A 24,022-nucleotide genomic window follows, 5' to 3' on the forward strand; every position below is an offset into this window, starting at 1 on the left:
TGTTATTTCTAAAGACTAGTTCTTCTGGGCACACATTAGTCCATCAACTCACCAAGTAGTTCCTTGTAGAGGATATGAAGGACAGATTTCTGCAAGGAGAATGCACTAACTCAAGGTAGTGCAAATTCAGCTTGTCCTCTGAGAGAGCATTTCTCCTGTAGTCGGTACCCCAAAGCTCCCCAGCTAGTAACCTGGAGAGCCTTGAAGTTTTCCACCCTTCACTTACAGCTCCAGATACACAAGGAAACACTTGTTTTCCCCTAGAAATCTATGTTTGGTGCCTCACATGTAGCTGAGTAAGAACCTTGGCCTAGCAAGCAGAGTTCATTCTTGCATACTTGTGAACTAAAATTTTAAAGAAAGAAACTGAAGAGAACAGAAGACAGAAAGACCTCCCATGCTCATGGATTGACAGTGATCAATATTATGAAAATGTCATCCCCACTAAAAGCAGTTTACATATCCAATATAATCCCCACCAAAACTCCAATGAAAAGTCAGGCATGGTGGCACATGCCTTTGATTAGTGTACCCCAGAGTTAGTGGCAGGTATTATCTCTTGAGTTAGAGGCTAGCCAGAGCTATATTGTGAAAACTTGCCTCAAACCCAATGCAATTATTTAATTCACATAAATCAAAAAAGGAACCTTAAAATGAATATGGAAACACAAAAGACTCAAAATATCCAAAAGGACCCTGAACTATGAAAACACTGCTAGAGGCATCACCATCCTAGATTTCAAGTTGTACCACAGAACTATAGTAATAAAACCAGCATAGTACTGGCATCAAAACAGACACAACAATCAATAGGCTACTAGAACTTGGATACCCATATAGAAGCCCATACTTATATAGCCACCTGATTTTTGATAATCAGGTCAAAAGTAGACATTGAAGAAAAGCAGCATCTTCAACAAATGGTGCTGGGTGAACTGTTTAGAAATATGTAGAATGAAATTAAATCCTTATCTCACACCTTGCACAGAACTCAACTTCAAACAGATCAAGGACCTGAACACAAGACGCAATACCCCAAATCTATGAAGAGAAAATAGGGGATACACTTCATCTTACAGGACTAGAAATAGGCACTCTAACCGTATTCTGGTAATACAGGCTTCAGGACCAACAATTGATAAATGGGATCTTGTGAGGCTAAAAACCTCCTGTACCACAAAGTACACTATAATGCAAGGCGAAATGCAGCCTACAGAATGGGAAAAAGGTATCAGCTATACATCTGACAGCGGATTAATTTCTAGAATATGCAAAGAACTCAAAAACCTGAAAGGAGAGGAGGCTGGGAGTCCAGGGAAGTGGCGGTTCTTCCAGCAGCATCAGGTAAACAGGCCGGCTTCCCGGCCTGTGCTCCAGTGCCTGCAGATCGCCTGGGACCTGCACAGAGCTCCCAATCCCGGTGGGAGCCAAGCACCCCAGACTCCGGATCTTCGCTCACACCAACGAGACCAGGAAAGGAGAGGAGGCTGGGAGTCCAGGGAAGCTGCGGTTCTTCCAGCAGCATCAGGTAAACAGGCCGGCTTCCCGGCCTGTGCTCCAGTGCCTGCAGATCGCCTGGGACCTGCACAGAGCTCCCAGTCCCGGCGGGAGCCAAGCACCCCAGACTCCAGATCTTCGCTCACACCAACGAGACCAGGAAAGGAGAGGAGGCTGGGAGTACAGGGAAGCGGCTGTTCTTCCAGCAGCAGCAGGTAAACAGGCCGGCTTCCCGGCCTGAGCTCCAGTGCCTGCAGATCGCCTGGGACCTGCACAGAGCTCCCAATCCCGGCGGGAGCCAAGCACCCAGACCCCAGGTTTTCTCTCCCACCAACGAGACTAGGAAACCAGAGGACCCAGGGAGACCAGGGGAGTAGCTGTTCTGGATCAAGTACAACAGGACCCAGCATAGGGTCCAGGGGACCAGGTAAGAGGATAAGCACCCCAGATTCCTGTTCTTCTTCTCCACCCACGGGACCAGCATTCGGACAAGGAACAGAAGAACCACCAGATTATTGGACTTGCTAGCACCCACCAAAAGGGAACTCTGGTCCCCAGACCAGTAAGGGGCTTTTTCTGCACCCACTAGAAGAAGAGATGGGAAAGAGACAATACAAAAACACAGTCAGCAACAGAAAAACAAATATGACACCGCCAGATTCTAGAGACTCCACACCAGCAAGACCCCAACATTCCAATGTGGACGAAGCAGAAGAGAACGACCTTGAAAGCACTTTCATAAAAATGATAGAGGCCCTAAAAGAGGATATTGGAAAATCCCTCAAAGAAATGGAAGAAAAAACAAACCAAAAAATGCAAGAATTGGAAGAAAAAACAAACCAAAAAAGGCATGAAATGGAAGAAGAAATAAAGCAAAAAATGCAAGAAATGGAAGAAAAAACAAAGCAAAAAATGCAAGAATTGGAAGAAGAATCATACCAAAAAAGGCAGGAAATGGAAGAAGAAACAAAGCAAAAAATGCAAGAAATGGTAGAAAAAACAAACCAAAAAATGAAAAAAATGGAAGAAGAAACAAACCAAAAAAGGCAGGAAATGGAAGAAGAAACAAAGCACAAAATGTGAGAAATGGAACAAAAAACAAACCAAAAAATGCAAGAAATGGAAGAAAGAACAAACCAAAAAATTCATAAACGGCAACAAACGAACAGATAAACAGAAAATTGCAAGAAGCAATGCAAACACTGCAAGGGTTGAAAACTGAAATAGAGTCATTAAAAAAAACACATTCTGAAGAAAGGCAGAAAATAGAAAAGCTGGACAAACAGACAGGCACAACCAATACAAGCATTACCAACAGAATAGAAGAGATGGAAGAGAGAATCTCAAGTGTTGAAGATACGCTAGGAGAAATGGATTTATCAACCAAAAAAACCTTAAATCCAACAAATCCTTAACACAAAACATCCAGGAAATATGGGACACCATGAAAAGACCAAACCTAAGAATAATAGGTATAGAAGAAGGAGAAGAAATCCAGCTCAAAGGGGCAGAAGGCATATTCAACAAAATCATAGAAGAAAACTTTCCCAACCTTAAGAAAGACATGCCAATGAAGGTACAAGAAGCCTACAGAACACCAAATAGAGTGGACCACAAAAAAACATCCCCTCGCCACATAATAATCAAGACCCCAAACATACAGAATAAAGAAAGAATATTAAGAGCAGCTAAGGTAAAAGGTCAAGTAACATATAAAGGCAGACCTATCAGAATTACACCTGATTTCTCCATGGAAACGCTGAAAGCCAGAAGGTCCTGGATAGATATTCTACCTACACTAAGAGACCACGGATGCCAGCCCAGACTACTATACCCGGCAAAGCTCTCAATCACTATAGACGGAGAAAACAAGATATTCCATGACAAAACTAGATTCAAGCAATATGTGTCCACTAACCCAGCCCTACAGAAAATTTTGGAAGGAAAACTCCAACCCAAGGAAGCTAACTACAACCAGAAAAACATAAGCATTAGAGAATCTCTCTCTACCAACAGCCAAAAGAACAAAGGGGTGAAATTCCACACATAATTCCACCAACAACAACCATCGCAAATCGAAGAAGGATGAGCAATCATTGGTCATTAATATCCCTCAATATTAATGGCCTTAACTCACCCATAAAAAGACACAGACTAGCAGATTGGATTCGAAGACAGAACCCTTCCTTCTGCTGCATACAGGAAACACACCTCACCCTTAAAGACAGACATTACCTGAGAATTAAAGGTTGGGAAAAAATTTTTCAATCGAATTGACCCAAGAAACAAGCCGGGGCAGCAATCCTAATATCTAACAAACTAGACTTTAAAATAAAATCAATCAAAAGAGATGAAGGAGGTCATTACATACTCATCACAGGTGAAACCCACCAAGATGAAGTGTCTATTTTGAACATCTATGCCCCAAATACAAAGGCATCCACATTCGTTAAAAAAACATTATTAGAACTTAAATATCATCTAAAGCCCCACACAGTTATAGTGGGAGATTTCAACACACCACTCTCACCACTAGACAGGAATACCAAACAGAAACTCAACAAAGAAGCAAAAGGGCTAATAGAAGCAATGACCCAACTGGGATTAACAGATATCTATAGAACATTTCATCCACATAAAAAAGAATATACTTTCTTCTCACCACCACATGGAACCTTCTCAAAAATCGACCACATACTTGGCAACATATCAAACCTCAGCAGCTACAAAAAAATTGGAATAACTCCATGCATCTTATCAGACCACCATGCTTTAAAATTAGAATTCAACAACAACACAAATTGCAGAAAACCTACAAACTCATGGAAATTGAATAATGCTCAACTGCACCATCCCTGGGTCAAAGAGGGAATAAAAAAAGAAATTAAAGACTTCCTCGAATTCAATGAGAATGAAGACACAACATACCCAAACCTATGGGACACTATGAAAGCAGTGCTACTGGGGAAGTTCATAGCGCTAAATGCTCACATGAAGAAACAGGAGAACAGTTATACCAGAGAATTAACATCACAGCTGAAAGCTCTAGAACACAAAGAAGCACACTCCCCCAGGAGGAGTAGACGCCAGGAAATAATCAAATTGAGGGCTGAAATCAACAAAGTAGAAACCAGGAAAACAATACAAAGAATCAATGCAACGAAGAGTTGGTTCTTTGAGAAAATCAACAAGACAGAAAAACCTTTGTCCAAACTTACCAAACAGCAGAGAGTGAACACGCAAATTAACAAAATCAGAAATGAAAAGGGGGATATAACAACAGACTCTGAGGAAATCCAGAGAATCATTAGGTCATACTTTGAAAACCTGTACTCCACAAAATTCGAAAATTTAAAGGAAATGGATGACTTCCTGGACAGCTATCAATTGCCAAAACTAAATCAAGAACAGATAAGCAATTTAAATAGACCTATAACCCCTATGGAAATAGAAGCTGTCATCAAAAGTCTCCCAACCAAAAAAAGCCCAGGTCCAGATGGCCTCAGCGCAGAATTCTACCAGAAATTCAAAGAACAGCTTATACCAATTCTTCTCAAAGTGTTCCACACAATAGAAGCAGAAAGGTCTTTGCCAAACTCTTTCTATGAGGCTTCAATAACCTTGATCCCCAAGCCATACAAAGATACAACTAAGAAAGAGAACTTCAGACCAATATCCCTCATGAACATTGATGCAAAAATACTCAATAAAATACTGGCAAATCGGATCCAAGAACACATCAAAATAATCATTCACCACGATCAAGTAGGTTTCATCCCAGGGATGCAGGGATGGTTCAACATATGAAAATCCATCAACGTAATCCACCATATAAACAAGCTGAAAAACAAAAATCACATGATCATCTCACTAGATGCTGAAAAAGCCTTTGACAAAATCCAACACCCCTTCATGATAAAGGTCTTGGAGAGATCTGGGATAACAGGGACATACTTAAACATAATAAAAGCTATATACAGTAAACCAACAGCCAACATCAAACTAAATGGACAGAAACTCAACGCAATTCCTCTAAAATCAGGAACAAAACAAGGCTGCCCACTCTCTCCATACCTTTTCAACATGGTACTTGAAGTTCTAGCTATTGCCATACGACAACAAAGGGGGATCAAGGGGATACAAATTGGGAAGGAAGAGGTCAAACTTTCACTGTTTGCAGACGATATGATAGTTTACATCAATGACCCAAAGAACTCTACCAGGGAACTCTTACAGCTGATTAACACCTTCAGCAAAGTGGCAGGCTACAAGATCAACTCAAGAAAGTCAGTAGCCCTATTATATACAGATGATAAAAGGGCTGAAAGAGAAATCAGAGAAACATCACCCTTTACAATTGCCACAAACAGCATAAAATACCTTGGGGTAACGCTAACCAAACAAGTGAAAGACCTGTATTGTAAGAACTTTGAATCTTTAAAGAAAGAAATTAAAGAAGCCCTCAGAAAATGGAAAGACCTCCCATGCTCTTGGATAGGTAGGATCAATGTAGTAAAAATGGCAATCCTGCCAAAAGCAATCTACAGATTCAATGCAATCCCCATTAAAATCCCAGCACAGTTCTTCACTGACCTTGAAAGAACAATAATCAATTTTGTATGGAAAAACAAAAGACCCAGGATAGCCAAAACAACCCTGTTCAACAAGGCAACGTCCGGAGGCATCACCATCCCTGACCTCAAGCTCTATTATAGAGCTATAGTCCTGAAAACAGCTTGGTATTTGCACAAAAATAGACAGGTAGACCAATGGAATCGAATTGAAAACCCGGGTATTAACCCACACACCTACGAACATCTGATCTTTGACAAAGAAGCTAAAAATATACAATGGAATAAAGAAAGCATCTTCAACAAATGGTGCTGGCATAATTGGAGACTGGCATGTAGAAGAATGCAGATCGATCCATGTCTATCGCCATGCACAAAACTTAAGTCCAAATGGATCAAAGACCTCAACATAAATCCAGCCACACTGAACCTCTTAGAAGAGAAAGTGGGTGGTACCCTTGAACGAATTGGTACAGGAGACAGCTTCCTGAACATAACACCAGTAGCACAGGCAGTAAGATCAACAATTAATAAATGGGACCTACTGAAACTGAGAAGCTTTTCTGTAAGGCAAAGGACACAGTCAGCAAGACAAAAAGGCAGCCCACAGAATGGGAAAAAATATTCACTAATCCCACATCTGACAGAGGGTTGATCTCCAAAATTTACAAAGAACTCAAGAAGCAAGTCTCCAAAACACCAAAGGACCCTATTAAAAAGTGGGCTGCAGAACTAAATAGAGAGTTTTCAATAGAGGAGTCTAAAATGGCTGAGAGGCACTTGAGAAAGTGCTCAACATCCTTAGCCATCCGGGAAATGCAAATCAAAACAACTCTCAGATACCATCTCACCCCTGTCAGAATGGCTAAAATCAAAAACACCAATGACAATTTATGCTGGAGAGGATGTGGTGAAAGGGGGACACTCCTACATTGCTGGTGGGAGTGCCAACTGGTTCAGCCACTTTGGAAATCAGTGTGGAGATTCCTCAGAAAAATGGGAATAAACCTACCACAAGACCCAGCAACTCCACTCTTAGGCATATATCCAAAAGATGCCCATTCATACAACAAAGATGTCTGTTCCACTATGTTCATAGCAGCTTTATTTGTAATTGCCAGAACTTGGAAGCAACCTAGATGTCCCTCACCTGAAGAGTGGATAGAGAAAATGTGGTACATCTACACAATGGAGTACTATTCAGCAGAAAAAAATAATGGAATCATGAGATTCGCAGGCAAATGGATGACACTAGAAGAAACCATCCTGAGTGAGGTAACCCAGTCACAAAAAGAGAAACATGGCATGTACTCTCTCATATATGGATTTTAGACATAGATCTGGGGAGTGCCAGCCTACAATCCTATGGCCAGAGAGTCTGGGAAACAGAAACTTTATTTAGTGGCTGATCGAGGAAGAGGCAGACTCCCTTGGTTAAGTACTGAGCTGAACTCAAGAAAGCCAGTAACAGAGAGGGAGGACTGATGATCAAAGGGATTAAGACTGGGCTGGTTTAACCCCCAGAAACAGCTAACCAGACAAAGGTTAACTCTTGAATCCCAGGCATTAGCCTGGGAAGCCAGCATGGGACTGATCAAGACCCCCTGAATCTGGGTGTCAGTGAAGAGGCCTAGGGAATCTATTGAGCCTTGGGCAGCAGATCAGTACCCATCCCAAGTATACACACGGACTTTGGACTCCAATAGAACAATGTGAGGTGCACTCTCACCCTGAACTCTTGGGGAAGGGTCTAGGCCCTGCCCTATATGAAATGACAGACTATGCACACCCCCATGGAGGGCCTCACCCTCCCTGGAGAAATGAGGGGATGGGGGGGGAGGGCACGGGAGGGAATGGGAGAGGGACCTGGAACTGACTTGTGAAGCAACCTTGATTCTTATCTAAATTTAAACTGGAAAATAAAATTAAAAAAAAAAAAACTCAAAAACCTAAATGCCAAGAAAGGAACCTAATTAAAAAGTGGGGTTTGGAACTAATTAGAATTCTCAAAAGATGAAATACATTTTATTTTCAATGTCCAATGCCCTTAGCGATTAAGGAAATGCAATTTAAATTTATTTGAAATTTCACCTTACCCTGGTCAGAATGGCTAAGACCAAAAGAACAAATGATAACAGGTGTTGGTTTTAATATGGGAAAGGGGGACAGTCACTGCTCGTGTGCAGCCACTATGGAAATCAGTGTGGAAGTTCATTTAAAAGCCAGACATAGATCTACCACATGATCCAGCTATATTTCTTTCTGTCTCTCTCTCTCTCCCTCCCTACCTCCCTCCTTCACCCCACCCACCCAAAACACATCCAAAGGATTCTGGGACTCTGTAACTGCTATACAGATGTCTGATCATTCATGTTCTCTGAGGCTTTATTCACAATAGCCAAGAAATGCAAAGAATCTAGATGTTCATCAATCAATAAAGTGTTAGTATTTTTTACAGTGAATTGTCATTTATAATACTTTTCTATTAAGAAAAAAATTATAAAATTCTCAGGTAAATGGATACATCTGGAGTCGTTTTGAAAGAGTAACCTAGACCCCGAAATACAAACGCTGAATATACTAACAAGTGAATTCTAGTTTTAAATCTTTATATATGTGTGTTTAAATTGGAGTGCCCCATAGAGGTCAGGAAAGTAAAAAAGGGTCATGGGGGTGAATGCTTTAAGAGAGGGGAGACAGGACACAGGTGGTATGAAGAAAAAATAGAAAACAATGGGGCAGGAATGGGGTAGGAGTGGCAAGTAGGGTAAAGGGGAAGAATATGAAGAGGGGTAACTAACACTAAAGGTCTCTTGAAGAAGTTACACAGAAACTGAATACATAAAATAGTTTAAATGGAGTCATCCCACAACAGGGTGGGGGAGATGACACTTCAACAATATAGACAAGTAGGCACCTCAAGATAGCAAACAAAAGCACCTATTGAGTTGTTTGCCAGTAGGGTCCCACAGACACCTAAACATTATAGGTTATTGTCATTGCTCTTGGTTACCCTCCAGATCTTGATGATAAGACCCTATTGTGCCTAAGAATGAAGGGTCATTTCTAGATACAATATCACAGAATGACTTTATGGAAAAGTCCAGTATGGATTAGCTATTCTTTGGTATTTGTTAAAACTCTAAACAAAGCTTCAGAGCCTGCAAGATGGCTCAGTAGTTAACATGCTTGCCCCCAAGCTTGATAATCCAAGTTCCAACCCTGATACTGGCATGGTAGGAGAGAACAAATTGTTATAAGCTGTTCTCTTGACCTCCGTGTGCATGCCAAAGGATATGTATGCTCTTTCTTGTACCTGTAATAATACAACTTCAGCTAACTTCTTTCATGGGGAGACAAAAAAATGTGGTTTCCTCTTCCCATTTATTTTGAGAGACCTTTTAATGACAAGTGCTAGCCACTACTCAACCACAGGATACTGGGACTAGAGAGGTCTCAGACACCCCAGCCCCCCACCAGTTCAGCAATCTTCTTTGGAAATATAAAAGCAGCCTCGGCAGAGGGTGTGAGAGGACTGGTTGGGGAGGTGAGGCCATTAGTCTGAGATGGGGATGGTTTACAGGAGCAGCACCAGCACGTTACTATGGAACTCAGGTAAAACTGAGCTCCACTAGAGCAGAATGATGGCCAGGTCACTGACCTGCACTTTGACTCTGCACTGAATTGCAGTGTTTGTTGTCTGTTGTTTTGTTTTGTTAGAGAAACAGACCTGACTGTGGAGATAATATAACTAATGTATATTATAAAAACATGCCAAAGGCAGGTAGATCAGAGATGGAAACTAACCTGGTCTACATAGTGTTTCTAGGCTAGCCAGTGCTACATACCGAGACCCTGTTTCAAACAAACAACCCCCCCCAAAAAAACTAGCAACAAGTCAAGAGTGATGACGCATACTTTTAATCTCAGGAGTCTAGTCTTGTGAGTTTGAAGTCAGCCTGGTCTACATAGCAAGTTTTAGGACAGCTGGGGCTACAGAGAAAGACCCTGTCTCAAATACAAAACAAAACAAAACAAAACAAAACAGAAACAACAACATATCTAGCTCAAAATGAAAGTTTTGTTTCTCTGAGGGTGGCATAGATCAGGCTTTAAATAACTTAATTAAAAGTTCTGGTTACTTTTTCATAGAATAAATTTGAGATTAGCACACAAAGAAGAGTCAATGTTTTACTTAAGGGAAAATATAGCTACTATTTGCTGGGAATGGTACTACATGCTTTTAATCTTAGCACTTGAGGAAGGAGGCAGAGGTAGGTAGACACAGGACAAGAGAGACAGACAAGAGGGGGAGGGGAGAGGGAGGGAGAGGAAGAGGCAGGGAGAGAGAGAGGGGGGAGGGGGAGAGGGAGGGAGGGAGGGAGAGAGAGAGAGAGAGAGAGAGAGAGAGAGAGAGAGAGAGAGAGAGAGAGAGAGAGAGAGAGAGAGAGAGAGAGAGAGAGAGAGAGGAACAACCAACAAGACCTACATCAAAATACCCTAGTGAGTCCCAGTTTGGCGCGCACACCAAACTTCCTCCTTATTGAGCTAGGAAGCTGACAAGGGTCAAGAACACAATGACCAGGATACAAAGTGTACTGAAGGAGGATGTCAGCCCACATTTCCCAGCCCTGGGCAAGGCATCCTGGTGAGGTCATTCCCAAGGCTGGAGGAAGGGAGCCTGGACTGGAAGCAGATCTTCATGTATTTCTAAACCTAGATCAGGAGGGCTGGACTTTCTGTACATTCAAGAGGAAATACAAATGAGCAGGAGGGGACAGGGAAAAACAAGACAATTTCATAGGTGTGTACAATCAGGAGACAAGGGGCAAGCAGGACAATTTCAAAGGTGTGCACATCAGGATCCAAGGGGTAAGAAGGACAGTTTCACAGGTAAGAGGTGCCAACTGCAGGACAGAGAGTATGCGATCAGCAGGACACAGTATAAATGTTTCCACAGGGAATGGGCCAGAGGATTTCTTCAGAAGCACAGAAATGTCAACTAACTATAATCAGAGGCCATAACTCATAATAAAAGACACATTTATATAGAAAATTTGGAAAATTTTAAACACTACATGGAAGAAGTTAAAAATGGCACCAATAAAAACTAAAGTTTGGGAAAGAAAAACCATACCACAACAATCCCAACAAAATATTTGTGTATGTTTTTAAGTCTCTTTCCTGTGTTTATTACAAATAAGTATACTTTTGAAAATGGGTGTTTTTTTCCATGAATGCAGATATACATGCACTTACATATAAACATACCAACAGGAACATATCCATTTTTTTTACTGATATCAGCATTTTCATTTTTAAAATACAAATGTACTTTGTCGTATGTATTATGTATTATCTACTTGATTCCATTTTTAGGAAATTTTCTCCACGATTTTATTTTTTCAAACAGGGTCTCATTATGCTGACCCTGGTTCACAATCCTCCTGCCTCAGTCCCTTGAGTGCAGGGATAACAGGCAAGTATCACCATGCCCAGTCTCTCCACTGCTTTTGTAAGCTTACATGTTCAATTGCACTGCATTAGGATGCCCATGACCTCAGACACTCTATGAAACATCTGAGCTAGTTAAGTCACTAAAACAGCATTCTGCATATGATGGAGATGTGGCACTATTTTGATGCCTCAAGGGAAAAATCAATATTGGTTGGGTACATTATTGCAGAGCACTGCAGCCATCTTACAGACCTGACCTATTGTTTGTCTCCAAGGTGTTCAGAAGTAACTCTTAAATGGATGGTCCAAGACAAACCTATTTGTAGTAAGAAAAAACAGAGGTAGAAAGATGGAAGGAACAGTTAAGCCAAGATACTACCCTCCCACTCTTAGCTGAAGCCCAGCCCCGTCCTCTTAAGACACTATGTTCTGGACAGTATGACTCTAAAACCAAGACCAATTGAGAGGATGGCAGAGCCCTAGCCAAAGAAGAAACTCAATGTAAAAGAGCTGCTGGGCTTCAGTTTATTTAGACTGTGGTGCTATGCTGGGTATCATGCTTGGAGTTCTGGCAGTCTATGTATCCTTCTTATCTTTCTTACAGTCTTAATAGAGTTAGTAACTTCACTTGAAAGATGGGAAACATATCCAGGGACTGGAGAGAGAGTTCAGTAGTTACAAACACTTGCTGTTCTTCTAGACAACATGAATCAGGTTCTTAGCCCCATTGTGGGGCATAGAATACAACTGCCTACAACTCCAGCTCCAGGAAGATCCAATATCTCTGGTCCCCAAGGATATCTGCCACGTGTGCACACGCACGTACACAGGAAAGAAAAAAAAAAACAAACAAAAAACACAGCTAGAAAGCTTCCAGTTACTGGTAACTTCAGGAAATCCTCCTAAGATTTCTATCTGCTTTTTTTTTCCCCCTCAAGACAAGAGTCTCACTATGTAGCTCTAGCTATCCTGGAGCTTACATATAGACAAGGCTAGCCATGAACTCACAGAGATCTATCTGCTTCCACCTCCTGAGTGCTGGGATTAAAGGCATGTGCCACTATGCCAGGCTTCTAGCTTTTCTTACATGATGTCTATTCCATAGCAATCATTTAAGTAGTTTCCTGGATGTCAAAGAATAGGTGATCAAATGCATATTTAATGTAAGGTAGGCTACTAAGCTATGAAACACACTGAGAGGATAGGTTAACTTTAATAGAGGAGGAGCTGAATGTGTTCAGAGATGAAAAATAACTTACTACTTCTGACCAACAGACCAAAGGGACATCTACCAACAGTAGGATGGGGCTGCAATGGCAATCATCCTTCTGTGTTCTGTGTCTGTGCTTCCATGGAAGTTCCTAACACTGTACCTGGGGAAGCATTAGGCTATGGTAAAAGCAGAGTAAGAAAAACTCACTGTGGTTATAACTGATTGCATCTGACTTTGGAATTTGCAAACAGAGTGAAAGGTCCAGGTGTTCAAAACAAAGCAATGTTTAAGAGAAAAGCAGACCGCAGCACCTAAAGACCTCCCCTCACAGACCTGGCTGGGACAAAAAAAACTCTACCTCCCCTCTACCCCATATATACCCCTTCCTCCCTACAGCTCAAGAGATAATTGCAGACAAAAAGCTGGCCTGAGGGCAGCTCTGTTGCAATGAATTCAGAGTGGGAAGAGAGAACTGCAAATTTACTATGTGGGCAAAAATTTCCTATGTCCTCCTGCCTTTAACACAGTGGTTCTCAACCTTCCTAATACTGTGACCCTTTACTACAGTTCCTCAGTTTGTAGTGACTCCAACCATAAAATTATTATTGTTGCTACTTCATAACTCTAATTTTGCTATGTTATGAATTGTAATGTAAATATTTGATAAACAGGATATATGATATGCGACCCTTGTGAAAGAGTTGGTATACTTCCCCCAACTGGCTGCAGCCCACAGGTGGGGAACCACTGCTCTAAAGAATGGCTATATCCCTTTAAATATAGCTAGAGGATGAGGGAGAAATAGTGGCATGGTTACTAAGGATGAAGTAGGGCTCATGTTTTCATCCTTTTCTTCTCTGTTCTTTGTAAGCTTCCTACACCCTTTAGCAGCATACTTAGAAAGAGCAAACTGAGGCAGACATAGATATCTCTTCTTAAGCAACAAGTAATATAGAGGATAAATAGTCTTTTATCTATATAGTACAGCTTTTGACTAGGTGGCACATACCTGTAATCTCAGATCCTCCTGACACTGGGGCAGAAGGACAGTTGAGTTCCGCCCAGGCCAATATGGGATACAAAAAAAGGAGACCTTGTCTCAAAAACCCAACCCAAAAGTTCACTCTGAATGATCTGAGATCCAAAGTGAAGTAAAAAAGTCATCACAGAAAGACAAACACAGGTGACCTCTTGAAATAGGACCTCAAAAGGCTGCTCATGGACAGAAGTAGGGCATATAACAGTAGCTATAGGACTGGTAGCATGGGAGATGGGGCTGAGAGAGGTCAATCATTGTACAAAGAGCTGGCTAGGAAATCAAGCCTGTTGTTCTGCTATACAGATGAGTAAATGATTGTGGTTAGTACTATTGTATTGCACAATTAAAGATAGAAGAGAGGATCTTAGGACCAAAAAAACAAAAACAAAAACTAAAAGGTAACTAAGATGATGTCTAGCAACTTACAGCTCCTAAGATAACCAGTACATAGCATATAGGCAAGTATCATGCTGCCACCCAAAAGGATGCATACTACTAGATGCCAACAAAACTTTTAAGAGTTTTAATTAAAGATGACAAAAAAGGAGAACCAGTAGCTTTTGTCTATAATTCCAGCTACTTAGTAGGCAAGGAGGAAGAATCACCTGAGCCCAAAGTTTAGAGACCAGCCTAAATAATATGACAAAGATCTCAAAAAAAAAAAAAAAGGTGTATGGTGGGAATACAACTTAGGTACCCTGTGTGCGTGTATGTATGTATGTATGTATGTATGGATGGATGGATGGATGGATGTGTGTGTGTATAAATATATATATATGTGTGTTTATATATATATAGTTGCTAAGGAATAAACAAATTAGAAAAATTGTATTTTGTCACAATAACTCAGGGCTACAAGAGAGTAAAGTTCAACAGCTCAGATGTTCAGAGAGCTAAAGTGACATGACTGAGGGCTGAAGCCAGGCAGCCAATTTGAATACAGGCTGCATAATCTACTGACCCTGTGCATAGTGGTTCTTAACATCCCTTATGTTTCCATCCTTTATTACAGATCCTCATGTTTTAGTGACCCCCAAACATAAAATTATTTCATGCCTACTCCCTAACTACAACTTTGCTACTATTATAAATCATAATTCAAATATCTGATATGTCACCCACAAAGGGGTCTTGACTCCCAGGTTGAGAACCAACCACTGCTCTAGAGGTATGAGGAGAGCCCTGACCCAACAAAGGCTCCCATCAGGACTACACTCTCTCAGTCTCAGAGAAATCCCAAGAGATAGGCTCCAAGGGAAAAGTTCAGCAGAAAAATGACACAGAACTAAGGAGGGAACCGGTTAACACAGCTTGTCAGCATGTGGGGCAAGTGTGTCCTAAGGGAGCATTTATGAATAGGCAACAACGGTAACCCATAAGTTTGATGTACCAAGTTGTTGAAATCAGTTCATAAAGTAAATAACCAATTCCCTTACCATCACTTCACTCAAAACTAAATCATTAAAGTTGCCGAGATTGTCAAGTGTATAAACCCTACTTTATAAAATCAATGATACACCTACTGTTCATTACACAGGACTGGAAATGGCTCTGTCTTAAGAAAGGAAGAAGTTGTGACATTAAGGGCCAAAGGAATGAAATGCTCCCCTGAATCCCAAGCCCAGGCAGCCAATGGAAAGAGCAGAAAAGAACACTTGCTGGAAGAGGGAACTTCCTTTTGTTCGTAATATGAAACTTAATTATGTCTGCATGTGGAGTGGAAAGCTCTAGGAGTTAGGAGAAACTGAAACAATATGCAAAGATCTGAAATTCTAAAAAAAAGGAAGACAGGAGATTGACCTTTACCTATTTCTGGAATAATCCTTTCTCTGTTAGGTCATTTCCTTTTGCCTGCACAATCAAGGTGTGTCCCCCTACCCAGAGGCTCTGACAATCCCAGGGGACTGTTTGGAAGACAGCTGAGCTCAACAGGAAGAACCCTATTTGGTGCCAGGTGGCTTCATACTATTTTTCACCTCACTGTTCTCCAGTGCTTGGGGAAAAAGAGTTTTTATTCTCATTTTCACCAAAGACCTACCTCTATCCTCACTTTCTTTTGCTTGTAATATCCTACACCTCTCAGCAGCTTCCCTTCATCACAGGAAAAGTTTTGGGTGGATTTTTTTTAACCTAATGTATTCAAGGCTTCCTTTTCAAGTATTTGGTGCTTACTGATTTTTCTTTTCTTACTCTTGGACACCTTTTTTTTTTCTCCTAACCAGTGCCAAAGACTTGAAGTGGCCTGCTTAAAAACCATCCATATTGCATCAACACTGTACCCTGCCAAAGCTGGCACCAAGCACTCAAGCACTACAGAGGCATTTTCAATTTGTATACATGAATACAGACATGTTTGTCTTCTTCGTAGTCTCCTTAGTATCTAAATTAGAGCAGCCAATCTGTGTGACTAAAGGGTAGAATCTGCAGGACTTCCACTGCCAGACACACCCTGCTCCCCTTGTCAGTATGCCTTACTCTACAAGTGTCCAGGACCATTTATGAAAACTGGGTTTGTATTTACCGTCCCTCTCCTTTGAAGCCACTGGCCAGAGAACAGGTAAACCAGGGGTTAAGAAGAGATAATGCCATGCCATAGGAGAAATCCTACACACAGCTGGGATAGACTGCAAGGGTTCTAACATCTTTAAAATGAACTAGTTACTCAAAGTTTGGCTTCAATAAATAAATAAATAGATTGACAAATATATAAATATATCTGCAGCTTATGTGTAGGTTCAATTGAGCTCTTGAGTGACAAGTTAATTGGCTTTCAACTGTTTTGTTTTACTTATTGTATGACTAGTGAACACATGTGATCTTTGAGAACTTACATAAATATCTTGTCTTAAACTTTAGGACCAAAGGAGAATTTACTGACTCAATTAACTCCTTCGATAGAATACACGCAGAGGTAACTCAGCTAACAAGCAAAATGAAGACAATTGTTTCAAATGAGAAATTCTAAAAATGTACTCATTACCAAAGAATAAACAAAAGGAAATCACCATTACAGACAGTACTTCATGGTCACTGAAGGGAATTCTACCATATATTGAAAACTGAAATCCCAACAGTATCCACATTTAGGCTAACCACATTTTAAAAAGCAAATGAATTAGTAACCTACCGTCTGTCTGAGATTTGCTTAGGAATATTGTGCTGGCCCGAGGATGGTCTGAAGGATTGAATTCCATATTCAGATCTTTAAAGAAAGAAAGAGAAGTTAAATAAATAACAAGTCGATAACTAGGTAGAACCATGATTAGTTTTCAACTTCTCAATCTTAAATTGCTAGTACATTCAATGACTGTGGGAGCCAGTTTCTACGTTAGTATATCCTTTTGGTTCCATGAAGAACACTGCTGTTGAAGACACGAGGTGAGGGGCAGGGAGGGTAATGCTCCACAGTAGATCTAGCAACCTGCAACTCCACCATCCTTTGAAAAGTCTGCTCTGCACCAAGAGAAGCCATCAAAGTGTGGGGCAAACTATTACACACAATTCTGTGTAAACTCTATACCTATGACAGGACATGTGCTCCTGCCACCATTATCCTGAAAGGAAGTGTTTGAAAGACAAACTGTATATGGGTCATGTGGGGTGCAGATATGGGCATGGCAGGTCTACTTCTATACTTTAAGAAAAATTAGGTTAACATATAGTAACCACAAGATTGCTCGAGCACACATGCACGTGTGTACGTGTGTACACACACACACACACACACACACACACACACACAAAGAGGGGGGTAACCATTACTTTCAGCTAGTGGCATGAGGCTCTTTAGATGTGACAGAAACTACAAGCCTCTTGCTCCAGTTCCTCTTCTGCCTCCCCATTCCTCTGGGGATTTGCAGTCCCATTTTCCAAGGACCAGGGGCTTCTCTTTTCAGCTCAACAACTTAGTATTCCACTAAAGAACTTCCCCAGTGTAAGGTAAATAACAACAAAAGAACAGACTGACTCCAGAGGCGGTAGGGGGTGGGTAATACAAGCAGGAGAATTAAATTCAGGCAGGAAAGAGAAGATAAAAATTTCTGAAAAGCCTGAATGGTATTCAGCTCCACTTTACATTACCAGACATAAACAATTTGTGATTAAATTATTCCAACAAAACTTCCAAGAACCCAATCAACACCAATAAAAACAGTGTCTGTCTTTAGCTTTAACAGTCAATGAGCTAAAGAGCCTCATGCCACTAGCTGAAAAACAGGATGGTCAAAAAGATGATGGAGACAACACTAAATGCTTATTCACACAGGAGCTGACATGTTGGGGGCAAACATGAATGGGAGGTGAGTTCTTACACATGAACAGTTTCTAATTGCTCACCAAATTTGATTAAAGAAGCAAAGTCTGAAGAGGTAGATGTCTCTGTAGTTAAAGTGCTTGCTTGGCAATCAAGAGGGCTATAGTTTGAACCCTCAAAACCCACCTAAATGCTGAGTAGGCATGGTGACTCAGCTGTAATTTCAGTCTCCAGAGGAGGAGACAGGGATTATCAGGGAACTACAGGTCTGACTAAAACATTCTGTCTCCAAGAACAAGGTGTAACAACAGGGCACCTTGTGCATGCACACACATTTGCACCTGCCCAGACAATACACCCATGCACATGCACACCTGCATATACGACTGTGCTCACACATACACATACCACACAGACAATGAAAACAAGTAAAAGAAAGGAAATTACTGACACTTAAATATAGACTTTCAGGTACTCTAACTTCTGCTTCAGTACACTGAATTTTCACAAGTAAAGGTCTTGAAGGGAGGCTCGATGGAAAGACAACAGGAAAGGAAAACACATCTCTTGCTTCAACTTGAACTAAATAGAGCCCAGATGCAAGATAGTCTGTGAGGTTTCCCATTCAAGTTAGGATCTTGCTATTTAAAAAAAAGGGGGGGGGATGGTGGTAACAATTTGAAGACTTCGACATAGCAAAGATGACAACAAATATGCTTTCTTAACCACAAGTAATTTCCAGAAAGCTTCACACACAGTGACCACAGAAAGGTGTCAACTAGAACAGAAGGTGTATGTGGTACTTGCTGACAGGTGTCACACAAAGAGTTGCTCTGGACACTGTCAAAACCTCATCTATTCAGACTCATCTATCAGACTCCTTGAGGTCAAGGCTGACAACCCAGAAGTCAGGATTCTTTGCCTTAGTAATAAGAATAGGGTCACCACAGATTGAAAGAACTTCCAAGAAGAGTACATGCACGCTAAGTTTCAGTCAACCCAGACAATGCATATGTCTACCCAACATTAAAATCCATCAAGAGTATCTTATTGTCACAGAAACAGACACAGTTGTGTCACCAGTCAGGAAGCAGTATGGTACATTGGAGAATATACATAGGCATAGAAAACACCCAATGTATAGGATTATTTGGTTTCCTCTACATAATGCAAACGAGCAATTTTTGCTACCTGGAATAAGCACACTTTATAAACATAATCTTAGATTTTTATTTTACAGTAGCCTGTGGGAACTGATCTAGACCTTGTCCCCCAAAGGAGGCTGCTCTGCAGCATTGCTAGTTCTTAGGAGATGCAGAGGCTCTCCTCAATGTGGCACTGACCTGCAACCACTGAAACTAGTCTCCTCACCAGCAAGGTAGGTGTGCAGAAGGAACTTTCAACAAACATAATGAGCTCAGGGGTACTCCAAGGACACACAATCACCACAAGCAGCTGGCCCTATGTATTGTCCTTCTTCTGCTTTCCCCAGAGTCCCAAGAGCAGACTGGAACTCTGTTTCTACTTCAGGAATTTTGTTTCAGAACATTCCTATGAAAGGGGAAAACCAAGGGTGATAAAGGGAAAAACTGTTACATGTCACCTTTCAAGACACATCATAATTCTAGGTCTGGCCATAATGCTTACTGTGTGACAGGTAAGTAGCCAGGAATCACCTGTACCTGGTTCAGTGAAGAAGTTGCAAGTCATGAAGTGTTAAAAGGAGACTTAAAGGCTAACTAAGGTAGGACATGATGTGACAATTACAGCAAAGGGAATGAGGATGAGGCATGGATAATGATGAGCCTGGACTAGAACTCTACTCTCTAGATAGGATTCCTGAATACAGAGCTTCCTCCATGGCCTTTGCTAAATCATTAGCCTTAAACCCTGGCTGCCCCAGAAGGCCTGGAGTTTATGCCTAAACGCCAAACACACAGAACTCCACAAAATGTACATTTTAAGATGTAGATTCAAAGAGGAAATCTTCCTCTGCTTCTGAACAGAGTGTACCAAACTGCTAGTAAGGTAGCACTCTTCAACAGGCAGACATGTCAGAGCACATCTTACCAAGTTTTGGTACTTGACTTTATTTCTATAGAGCATTTACACAAGTTCACATTTTCTTGAGTCCTATCCCACAGTATTGGTCCCTACATATAAAACATACCATACTAAAATTCAATACTGAATGCAAGAAACAGTGTACTATGACACTGATTAGTGTGAAGTAGTTGCCAAGTGTTCACAATGTAAAGGTAGGTGCCATGTTTGTAGACAATCTGTGTCATCCCTCTTAAAAAAAAAAAAAAACAATACACACACACCCAAAAAGTTAAAAATCCCTTCTTGAGTTGAGATTTAAAACTCATATAAGGTATAGGTAGCTGAAAACTCAACCTAGTCCAGCAGTTAAAGGAGATTAGTACTAACAGAGCAATCAGGGAGAACTCTCATGATCAAATCTAGGTGGCTTTGTAGGAGGGTGAAGTACCAATCAGGAGAGACAGAACACACTCCTGGTAGCTACCATATGGCCATCACCAGTGGGGAGCCTTTAACGAGGGACCACAGCCGTGAGACAGTTAACCACTTGTTTAGACAGTAGCCTGCCTCAGTTTCAATGATAGAAGAAAAACTAGTAAATAGTGAATGTACATGGCTTCCTTATTTATTTATTTATTTATTTATTTATTTATTTATTCATTCATTCATTCATTCATTTGCTAAAACAGGTGCTAGCAACCACCCTCCAAGCTACAGCAGTAAAATATCATGTGGAAACAAAAGCTTCAATGAATATAATCCATATTCAGGAAGTTGAAAGTAGATTATCCTGGAGAATCGGTGGTTTCCCCCAGAGAAGCCCAAAAAAGTAGAGCAGAAATACTGTATTTTGTATAAAATACCTAGATCGAAATTCATCTCTGCGAACTCAGTGTCCAGGGGCAAACTGACACTGGTATACATCTCATTTTCCTCCTCTCTGAAGTGGGCTACTCACACATGGCTGAGAAGATCAGAAATTAGTGTATTTAAAGCTGTAATAGATAAGGTTGCCTGCTTAATGGCTTGTCAAGAAAATATACAATCCCCCAGGAGACCGGACCTGTCAGGGATTATTTTGATGACATTAATTGAAGTTGAGGTGGGAAGACCTGCCTAATCCTTCCCTAACGGTGACCCTGGACTAAGTAATTGGCCACAGGGGGTACCTGATATATGGAGCCCATAACCTACACTGTACCTCAGATGTGACTCCATTTGGGGAAGAGAAGAAAGTGGGGGTGGGGCAAAAATGTGAACAGAAGCTTCTGTCCCCCTTGGTCCCGAAGCTGTTTAGTCTCAAATAAACTCACAGAGGCTTATATTAATTATAAACTGTTTGCCTGATGGCTCAGGCTTCTTATTGGCTAGCTCTCTCTTAATTATTAATCCACTTCTCTTAATCTGTGTATCTCCACATGATCTTAGCTTACTGGTGATGCCCTTTCTTCTTGGCAGCTACATGGTGTCTCTCTGGCGGCTCACCCTCTTCGCACCTCTTTCCAGCATTCTCCTAGTCAGGCAGCCCTGCCTATACTTCCTGCCTGGCTACATCCTGCCTGTCCATTATCAAAAACAAAAACAAAAAAACATCTTTATTCATTAACCAATAAGATAAACATATTCACAGCATACAGAAGGACACCCCCCAACCCCAGTTCATCATCCTTCTCTTCTGAAAGGACTCCTTTCCTTTACCTTGTACCTGAAGAAACTGTCAAGAGACCAACTGCAACTCCTGTCAACAAACCAGGTACAGCAAGCAAAAGGCCTACTGCATCAAGTACCTCAGCCCTGGCTGGTATTTCCAAATGCTGCTTCCTCTGTCAGAATTGGGTTCATCTTGGTTCTGGCCTTAACACAGCCCAGCTACCCAGTTTTATGGTTTCCAGGGCTTCTCATAAAACACTTTGGTGAGCGAGCGTGCATGCGTGTGTTTCAGATCATAATGGTGATGCAAAGGATTCTATGGAGAAAGGAGACATCAAGTTGGGAAAAACTCAGTGAAACTATGTTAATAAATGAACCAGACAGAACAGGCTCCTTTTCCACAGCTGGTAAACCAGTTCAAACACCAATCCAGCAAAAGCATTCAAACCAGCTCCACAAAGAAGACTGTTTAGGGAAAAACAAACAAACAAAAACCTCCATCTTATTACACTGTGATTCTATGAGTCACTGGGAGTTAAAACTGTGAGGCACACATGAATTTCTAGAGTATGATGGAATCTCCAAAGTGAGCTCCTCAGAGTCTGGACACCTATTAGGCAGATGTTCTCTGAGTCTGGGAAGGAATAGTGGAATAAAGTGAAGGCCATGGTCTGTGGATATGTTGTGGAGAAGAGGAATAGCAGGAGGAGGGGAGGAGTCTTTAGACAACTAACTATACCAGCAACAAGTATAGTAGCTAAGCAGGGATATATAACTAACAAACCATGAGTTTCTATTTGAAAACCCAAGAAAGCCCATTCTTTTCATAAACGTACACCAGAAAGAAGGCAGTGAAGGTACCAGTGGTCCTGCATGTTCCATAAAGATGTCTCTCTCTTTTCCTCCTCCCCACACACTCACTGAGAGGGGAGGAGGAGGAAGGGAGAGAACAAATGTAATAATGAAAATTAAAAGTTCAAGTTTGTATAAATAATAAATATACAGGATTCAATATAGCGATGAAATAAGATGTCTTCCAACCTAGCTATAAGCAATGTCCTGGCACACTAGAAAGAATTGTAAGCAAGGCCTCCCTGGGTTGAGTTCCAGCATCCAGGACTACAGGACACATGGAAGATGTTGAGGCAAGGCATGTCAACAGATGACCAAATCATCAAGGCCAAGGGACAAAGACACACTGGATAGAAAGGTTGGTGGTGCATGCCTTTAATCCTAGCACTTGACAGGCAGAGGCAGGTGGATCTCTGTGAGTTCGAGGTCAGCCTGGTCTACAGAGCCGATTCCACGACAGCCTCCAAAACAATACAGAGAAACCCTGTTTCGAAAAACAAAAAGGAAAGGAAAGAAAAGAGACATCATCACTGAAGATTTTTTTAAGGACTCTAGAATCAAAGCACAGGGAGATGGGAGAAGGCAGAGTACTCAAGTCACAGCTATGGAACAGGAAGTTATCTCTGAGAATGCAAAAGCACCAATGATAAGGCAATTAACCAAACATCACAGAAAATCCATTTTAATTATTTTTGTTCCATTCAAGCATACAAGTGTGCTCACATTAGGCTCTGGTCCAAGCTGCACAAAGATACAAGACAAGATATGTTTTATCTCTTTATAAATATCCGACCTAGTCTGGTATCTTTAATGACAACAACTTGCTTTTCTTTTCTAATTCTCTTGTCAAGATCAGGTGCCCTCTATGTAGCCGAAGTCCATTTTAATGTAGCATGCCCTGCTTGTGTCACAGTGCCTCAGGGGTGTTCACAGTCCACTCAAGGTTAAGTTCATCCAGCTTTTGGCAAACCTACACTCAGGAGGGATCAGTGCTTGATGACAATAGCTCTTCCTTTAATGCCTATACTCTTTGGGACAAAATCATCTGGAATGGGTTCTCTGATGCCAAGGATAAAGACCCTTTCAACAGGGGTTGCTTAAGGCCATTGGGAAACACAGGTGTTTACATTACAATTCATAACAGTAACAAAATTATCATTATGAAATAACAACGAAAATACTTATATGATTGGGGTCACCACAACATGAGGAACTATATTGAAGGGTCACAGTATTAGGAAGTTTTGAGAACCACTGAACTGGAAGACATCAAAGGTGGGAGGGCATTAGACCGAACATTAAAAATTAAGCAACTGGCCAGGTGGTGGTGGCGCACGCCTTTAATCCCAGCACTCGGGAGGCAGAGGCAGGCGGATCTCTGTGAGTTCGAGGCCAGGCTGGACCTACAGCCTCCAAAACAATACAGAGAAACCCTGTCTCGTAAA

At 41.2% G+C, this 24,022-nt stretch overlaps 1 protein-coding gene across 2 annotated transcripts in view; it reads right to left on the reverse strand.

Moving 5' to 3' along the window:
* Positions 1-24,022, reverse strand: part of Ccny (cyclin Y) — a 134,744-nt gene that overhangs the window by 45,859 nt on the left and 64,863 nt on the right. For both annotated transcript variants that reach the window (XM_005083449.4, XM_013123078.3), the window contains one exon: positions 16,905-16,979. In XM_005083449.4, the coding sequence (XP_005083506.1) occupies positions 16,905-16,979 (75 nt within the window). The remainder of the gene's footprint in view (positions 1-16,904; positions 16,980-24,022) is intronic.

This window comes from Mesocricetus auratus, unplaced genomic scaffold (assembly GCF_017639785.1).
Source record: "Mesocricetus auratus isolate SY011 unplaced genomic scaffold, BCM_Maur_2.0 Super-Scaffold_100013, whole genome shotgun sequence".
NCBI classification, from domain to species: Eukaryota; Metazoa; Chordata; class Mammalia; order Rodentia; family Cricetidae; genus Mesocricetus; species Mesocricetus auratus.